The sequence below is a fragment of the Limulus polyphemus genome, unplaced genomic scaffold (assembly GCF_000517525.1).
Source record: "Limulus polyphemus unplaced genomic scaffold, Limulus_polyphemus-2.1.2 Scaffold435, whole genome shotgun sequence".
NCBI classification, from domain to species: domain Eukaryota; kingdom Metazoa; phylum Arthropoda; class Merostomata; order Xiphosura; family Limulidae; genus Limulus; species Limulus polyphemus.
The window spans coordinates 51,740-60,742 of record NW_013666045.1 but is presented as its reverse complement, the minus strand read 5'-3'; the positions used below and the strand labels follow the sequence as shown (position 1 = coordinate 60,742).

The following is a 9,003-nucleotide window of genomic DNA, read 5'->3' as shown; positions in this document are numbered from 1 at the left end:
ATATTTGAAACTAATAAAAGTAATATAAACCGATTACATGATTTTTATCAACTTCATAAAAGTACAATATGCTGCTTACAATACAAATATCTTGACAAGATAATTGGTTCATCATGAAAACACAGAAATACGTATATAAATGACAACGCGGAAGCTATTTCCTAACTATCTTTTTAATCATTTACGACATAAACAAATAAATTTTAAAATCAGGTCTTAGAAAGTGTCAACTTTATACCATTTTAATGTATAAAGTACTATCTTAAAGTAAATTATCAACTACTGATAGTAACGAACAGTAAGAACAAGTAACACTAGACTTATTATTTTCAAGCGAACATTGTTTGCGATTTTGAATTTTATTGGTTAAACAGAAAATTAGTCCTGTTAGCAGAAAATTTAAATGACAGCCATACGGTCGGGAATAATTTTCTGATTAATAATTAAAATGTAGTCTTATGATCGGATAGACGAACAAACATACAGACTAATAACAGCGTGAGTAAAATATCAAAGCCATTATATTCTGTACTATTACATGTGAAAGTTATAAACGAGAAGCCTGCACTCACCAAGATGGAGGACGATGTTTACTTGGCTGGTCCCTTCGTACAAAGTCTCACTCTGCCACCACGTTTCTTTTTCTTTGTCATTAAAATCTGTTAAATATTTTGTTGGGTGATCGTTTTTGGTGCAAACTGTGCATGACGTTCCATCGCTTTTTGTTTCTGTCTGTGAACAGTATTCTGTTATTCGATCTCGTCCACATGTGCTAGTGGACCACGGGTCTCTATTGTAAGCGAGATTTTCAAAGTCAGGAATGCACCTTTGAGCCTCGCCTTCATTATTGTAACATTTACCAGACGACAAAGTCTGAATCTGCCCGTACGACATCCAAAAACTAAAAATATAAATGCAATACAGAAATGAGAAGAAATGTCTTCTTCTAACGGTCGACATTTTGATTTTCTAGATAGGGTGTTATCGCTATCTACTCAGTATACGATAATGATAAGTGGGTCAACGTCTGGAGAAAGTTTATGATATCATAACTCCCGTTGAACAATATATCAATTTAATACAATCAAAGCAAAATATACAACTATGCTTTCAAACAGCTATTGTGACATTATGGGGGAAATGATTTGTTTGTTTGTTTTGTAATTTCGCGCAAAGCTACACGAGGGCTATCTGCGCTAGCCGTCCCTAATTTAGCAGTGTAAGACTAGAAGGAAGGCAACTAGTCATCACCACCCTCCGCCAACTCTTGGGCTACTCTTTTACCAACGAATAGTGGGATTGACCATCACATTATAACGCCCCCACGGCTGAAAGGGCGAGCATGTTTGGTGGGATGCGGATTCGAACCCGCGACCCTCAGATTGTGAGTCGAGCGCCTTATCCACCTGGCCATGCCGGGCCGGGGGAAATGATATGAAACATAAAAACTAATTTTGAACTATATAGGTACCGCGTTTATTATACATTACTTGCTCTATAACTTCACTAAAATACCTGTAGTTCAAATTGAGAATGAATGCTTGGAATAAATAGAAGGGACTATATAGAAAACGTAAATTGACTCGTTTTATTTGACTTACCCATAAAATACAAAACAGGCGGAATTTTGGAACTTTTGTATAATCCATAAGTCACTAAAACTTAAATGTGTTAAAACTGTGATTACGTGATACATAGTGATAATTTCGAAAATTTGTTATTTTCTGAACTTCAACTTAATAACCTATTTTCAATTTTAATTATGCCCAATATTAATGTTTTAGAGATTTACGTCCGTCAGTGAATTAAAAAGTTACTTTAGTTGGATTTTTAATTTTGAAGAAGACTAGTGTATGTTTCTACAGTAAAACAAAATATAATCTTGAAGTCTTTCTTTCTTGTAAATTTGCCGACATGTTTCATTTTATAACTAGCGAAAGCACCCGGTTTCATTCGGGATATTAGGTTGATTTATTCTAGACAAGCTTAGACATACTATACTTGAAAACCACTTGGCTTATGAACTGAACAAAATTGTGTATAAACTCATCTAAAATATTTCGTGAAACAAGACAAGGTTTTACTGAAACAGTCTACGATAAAATAGTTTACAATATCTGTCTTTCATGAAGTTTGCATATGCTTTTCTATTTGTAGTTAAGCATAAAACTACGCAATGGGCTATTTGCGGTGTTTCCACCACGGGTATTGAAACCCGGTTTCTAATGTTATTAGTCCACAGACTTACCTCTGTGCCACTGGGGGGCATTAGTACATGTGGGCTCAAACAGAAGCCTGTGTTCGTGTTCTACTTCTAATAAAACATTGTTATAAATTTAAATCATTGGAGCTAGTTATTTTGTGGATAAGATAAGTAATGACACGCAGGTGCAGACCCTCAGGGTCCACTTAGTATGGGTGCAAAATTTCAGATTTCTGGGTTCTTTCCTCTTGGAGCTATGGCGGGCACACATACACATTCACGCACGTGCGTGTCTCTCTGTATATCTGTGATATAAGGAACCACTTCTTTTCTATGTGGTTTTACGCTAGCTTGCCTCCTTAAAAAGATGTGCATGCACGTGCACATTTCTCTTTTATGTGTTTTTTTGCATAAAAAGATGCGTACGCGCATGCGCGCGTGTGCACGTAGATAAGTAATAATTTCCAGATGCAAACCCTCAGGTTCCACTTAGTATGGGTGGAACATTTCTGATTTCTAGGTTCTTTCCTCTTAGAGCTATGGCAGTCACACATACACAGACACGCACGTAAATAAGGAACCACTTCTTTTCTATGTGGTTTTTCGCTAGCTTGTCTCATTAAAAATATACGCATGTGCGCACGCACGTAGATAAGATAAGTAATAATACCCAGGTGCACAGCTTTAGGGTCCACTTAATATGGGTGCAAAATTTAAGTTTCTAGTTTGGCTACAAGTTCCTTATTATAATTTTTTCTTTCATTCACAACTTAAATAAATTTTGTTTATATATTAAGGTTGTTTCCCCGAAAGAGGTCACCTGTTTTAACCACTCGCACCCCTATACAGTAATGTGTTGTCTGTCAGTCAGTCAGTAGAAACTAAAATGACGCTTGACGTTGCAATTTGTACTGTCGCGAGGTCAATAAAACGTGCGCATGTGATGAATCACGAGAAGAATTATGCACTCTGTAAGCTACGACACAGTATTACATATGAACTTCAAAAGCAAGAAATAAAAATATTTGTTACTCTTAGTTATAGTTTTATTTACTCTTGAAGAAGGACACTCTAGGGAATTTGCGCAAGTACATCTAGTGTAAGCTGTATATCAATAGGATTTGACTTAATCTTCTTCCAAACTGAGAATTTTTATAATTTTTAAAAACTTTTATAAGTTAGTCTTTGCACGATTAATTAATTAATTGAGAGTCATTATAGTTATTCATATGTTAAATCAAATTCAATTTTTCCTATGACTACTTATACGAATTATTGAAAAGTGAAAACAAGATAAATAATTTAAAATGACACTTGTGTAAAACATCGATATGTGCAATTAAAATGAATTCAACGTTAAAATCATAATACAATAAATATTTATTAAAATAAAGACTCTCCCTAAAAAGACTCTACATGCGTATGACACCACCTTCAGGAGCCAAGTTAACTCGCGTAGTCAAGTGAATAAACTCAAAGTATTGCCTTTCCCAGTGGCATAGCGGTATGTCTGCGGGCTTACAACGCTAGAAACCGGGTTTCGATACCCGTGGTGCGCAGAGCACAGTTAGCCCATTATGTAGTTTTGTGCTTACCTTCAAACAACAACAACTCTAAATATTAGCAATACAAGAAAATTGTGTTGTTAATCAAATAAAGTTACAAGACGTTGATAACTGCTGAATTTATTATTTATTTTAAGAAAATAATACCGACAGCTATGATATAATTTCGAAAATAACAAAACTGGTGGTGATGGCGAGTGGTAAATGTTGTAAATATCACACTGTAGTAGGAAAATAAGATGAAACTATTTTAAATATAATGTGTGGTAATTAAAAGTATATATTAAAATTATGGAAAGTATTTTAGACAATATTTTCCTCGGGTTGTTAATGAGAGAAACAATAGAATTTAATTAAACTGTACGATGGCTTCTCGATAATCTCGTACTTGATAGAAGTGATAAAATAGCGCCCTCGGACGGTGAAGAAGAGTTAATAAAAACATTATATTTCGTAATATGTAAGGTGTGTGTGTGTTTGTGTGTGCACATGTGTTTTCATAGTAAAGCCACATCGGGTTATCTACTGTGTCCATTGAGGAGAATCGAACCCCTGATTTAAGTGTTGTAAAACTGTATACTTACCGCTGTTTCACCGTGGGGGGGGGGGTAATAAGTAGACATAATAAATATGAAAAACATATGAACATTTGAAGATATAAATTGAACACTAGTAAATAAGTCTTCTTTATGTGAATATTTTACAACAGTTCTGTTTTAATTGTCTGAACCACATTTATTGTCTACAACAACCGTAAAACAACCGCTCCAAAGTTTACTGTGTGATATAGCTCGACATATATGTTTATCTGAATAGTTCAACCTCGGTCATGTGCAAACGTGTTAGAAATCAACATTTTATCTATCAAACTGCTTGTGAATGCTCCATGAAGTACACCAATCGTTCAGCAATAAGTTTACGAAATCCAGTTTTTTTACTCCGCGCGGTGGTCAGAGCGCAGGTACCCAAATGTGCTGCTTTGGGATAAAAAAAACACAGATATAACACGTTCAAGGAAAAACGAAGGAATATATTTAAGTTCACATCGCTTATTAATATTTCCATATAATTCCCAAGATAATCACTTCTGTAGTTACATCAAGGGGAATCATTACACGAATAATGTACGTTAAGAAACTCGCACGTGGTACCCAAGTATGTGACAGGTTTGATCCCGTTAGCTTTTGAAAGGGCGTATGAATACATACAAATACTAAATTTATAATAGTCAGGTTATAATACTCTTTCATTTCAGAGCAGTTAAGTTTGACAACTTGCTTAAAAAATGTTTCATTAATAATATATAAATTAACAGCTTAGTCTCTTTCGTTATGGCAACTATAAACCGTTAATTCTAGTGGGCAGCAACTAGTATGAACATTATGCATAGAAACATAGCCAACAAATAAACATTACATGAGTAGATTTGATACATACAATATTTTAGCCTTTACTTGTTGTATTGTTGGATTTTGACGTCATTAAAAAAAGACCCACCTTTCGAAAGCGCACAGGTTATAGGGTTTTGTATTTGACTTTAACTGAATTTTTGAACCTACGTGTTTTCCTAACATCATTAACTATTCTAAAGAAATATATGTAAGAAGTGGGTATGACAACAAAGTTGTATATACAGAAAATGTCTCCATAAAAACATAGTCTAATTGCGTAGTAGGTTATACTTAACGATTTATCTGAGCTGATACGAACAGTTGTTGGTCAAAATTGTAATCCTTAGATGTTTGTAACATGGCTTTTGTTGGCTGAAACAAACTAAAACAAAATTGTGCCAAAGTTATCAAATGATAAGAACAGGAATTACGAAGAAAATAGCATACAACTGATTCATCTATTGTTTAGTATCAAAGCTTTTAATTGGTTGTGTGTGAGTACCATAACTGTTAGATAACTTCAGTCGCATAGGAGAAATCAATCAGTGTAGGTAAAGTGTAATGTTCTGAACAAGTTGGAGGGGAGCATATATAAAAATATATATTTTTTAAATTAGGTTATTCGTAATTATAAGGAACATTTCCTATACCTGCTGTCGTTCTTGGAAGCATTTCTCGTTTCGTTGATAGTGCCCAGTCAATGATACACTATCGCTATGGTGAAGAATGACTAGATCACACTTATTGTTACACGTTCAGCGTGGAAGTAGGCTTCAAAAACCACGCTTGAATAAACCAAAGCCACTAAAGTTTCTCATAGCTGCATCGGATATGTGCCAAAAATGGTTGCTGCAAAGCCAGCATTTTCAACCACATTGTTCTTTGGAATGTAAACAAATGTTGATCCCGAGGTGTAGTCGAACGTTCCTAAACCTTCGTCAGTTTAACATTCTAGCTTATTGTGCTGTTACTAATACCAATACTTTGTTCATTGTAAAGCTCAGGATTTTCTTGCATGACTATAGACTTCATTTTGCAAGTAAGAGCGTTGTTCCAGATTGCCTTAGGGTCAAAGTTTGTTGCTGTTTTAAACTTTCTTCTATGTAAACTTTTCCACTGACGGTTATTACTGGAGGCTTCCTTCTTAGAAACCGTATTCCCATTGGCTCTACTTTGTTCCGTGATTTCGCCGTATTTTCTTCTGTCTCATTTCCACGCTAAGTTTACAGGCGACGATCCAGCACAAACGAATAATCTGAAATTCGACGTGGCTCAAATAAACAACCGCTAAAGATATCCTTGAATCACCACAGCTGATACCTACTGCGTTACTCTATTGTTTACAATCATTCGAATAAAATGCAATTAGCTCGCTATATAGATGTCGAGGTTCAGAATTCTATTTACACATTCATGTACTGTCGACTGTGGGATTATGGGACTTTACCGTGTATAACTAAGCTCTGTGTGGGAATGCCATGCTTCTGGTTAATATGAAGTCATATCTACGTTATTATGATTGTCTTAAGTACGTTCCTAGAACACCAGGGTGCGTATAGTCCAATCACTTGGAATGCATAAATGTGATATGCATCTGTGTATTGGTCAAAATAGCGTTTGATTAGCCAGTTCTTGTTCATGCCATTCACAAAGACATCTATAAGGAATGCACATTTTCTTTGGTAATGAATGTGCAATGTAAAACAAAAATAAAGGATACTCTGCAATTTCTCTTCAAAATAGAGAGCACTCCAGTGGCTCAGTGGTAAATCTGAGAGATCACTCTGCTAGGAACCGGATACTCCAGTGGCTCAGTGGTAAATCTGAGAGATCACTCTGTTAAGAACCGGATACTCCAGTGGCTCAGTGGTAAATCTGAGTGATCACTCTGCTATGAACCGGATACTCCAGTGGCTCAGTGGTAAATCTGAGAGATCACTCTGCTATGAACCGGATTTCGATACTTGTGATGGGCATAGCACAGATAGCCTATTGTGTAGCTTTGTTCTTAGTAACAAATTAAAACTGTGAGAACAAATATCAGGTACAGCTTTGCAGGACTTGAGGCCTAACTTAGAGGAAGGCTAGAAAATTATCTTCAATAATTTTGGGGTATGGTATTTTACCATGAACAAAACTGACTGGATATTAATTTTTTTTTCCACTGTAGTAAAGTTGATCGTTATTGCTATATAGTTTGTTAACGATGACTAAATTCTTATATATCCTTTCATGGATTTCATTATAATTTAGAAAGCGTAAGAAAAGTCCGAGCCATGCTTGCTGATCATGCAAATACGTAAGAATAATATAGTTAGAAAATAAAATGTGTCAAAAGTTGATGTGCGGAACTGGCCGAACCAATGTTGATGCAAAATCAACTTAGGTGGGCCATCCAAAGATTAAGTTTAAATGGAAAAACCAATGAGCGAACAATTCGAATAGTAGTCGTTTACTGATATAATAATAATAACTGAGGAAAGAATGACAGTATCGCTGATATTACAATAATAACTGAGAAAAGAATGACAATAGCATTCATATTACAATAAGAACCGAGGAAAGAATGACAATATCTCTCATATTACAATAATAACTGAGTAAAGAATGACAATAGCTCTGATACTATAATAATAACTGAGGAAGGAATGACAGTATCACTGATATTACAATAATAACTGAGGAAAAAATGACAATTTCTCTGATACTACAATAATAACGAGAAAAGAATGATAATAGCACTGATATAACAATAAGAACTTAGGAAAGAATGATAATAGCACTGATATAACAATAAGAACTTAGGAAAGAATGACAATAGCTCTGATATTACAGTAATAACTGAGGAAAGAATGACAATTGCTCTGATATAACAATATTAATTGAGGAAAGAATGACAGTATCACTCATATTACAATAAAAACTGGGGTAAGAATGACAGTATCGCTGATATTACAATAATAACTGAGGAAAGATTGACAGTATCACTGATATTACAATAATAACTGAAGAAACAATGACAATAGCACTGATATTACAATAATAACTGAAGAAACAATGACAATAGCACTGATATTACAATAATAACTGAGTAAAGAATGACAATAGCTCTGATACTACAATAATAACTGAGGATAGAATGAGAGTATCACTAATATTACAATAATAACTGAGGAAATAATGACAATAGCATTGATATTACAATAAGAACAAAGGAAAGAATGACAATATCTCTGATATTACAATAATAACTGAGTAAAGAATGACAATATCACTGATATTACAATAATAACTGAGAAAAAAATGAGAATAGCCCTTATATTACAATAAGAACTGATAAAAGAATGACAATTGCTCTGATACTACAATAATAATGAGAAAAGAATGATAATAGTACTGATATAACAATTAGAACTTAGGAAAGAATGATAATAGCTCTGATACTACAATAATAACTGAGGATAGAATGAGAGTATCACTAATATTACAATAATAACTGAGGAAATAATGACAATAGCATTGATATTACAATAAGAACAGAGGAAAGAATGACAATATCTCTGATATTACAATAATAACTGAGTAAAGAATGACAATATCACTGATATTACAATAATAACTGAGAAAAAAATGAGAATAGCCCTTATATTACAATAAGAACTGATAAAAGAATGACAATTGCTCTGATACTACAATAATAATGAGAAAAGAATGATAATAGTACTGATATTACAATAAGAACTGAGAAAAGAATAACAATAGCACTGATATTACAATAAGAACTGAGAAAAGAATGACAATTGCTCTGATACTACGATAATAATGAGAAAAGAATGATAATAGT

General features: G+C 34.0%; 1 protein-coding gene across 1 annotated transcript in view; it reads right to left on the bottom strand.

Moving 5' to 3' along the window:
- LOC106458246 (laminin subunit gamma-1-like) overlaps positions 1–966 on the bottom strand; it is a 75,285-nt gene extending 74,319 nt beyond the window's left edge. The window contains exon 1 of the mRNA XM_022384401.1: positions 573–966. Within this exon, the coding sequence (XP_022240109.1) occupies positions 573–960 (388 nt within the window). The 5' untranslated portion in view covers positions 961–966. The remainder of the gene's footprint in view (positions 1–572) is intronic.
- Positions 967–9,003: the final 8,037 nt, after the last annotated feature.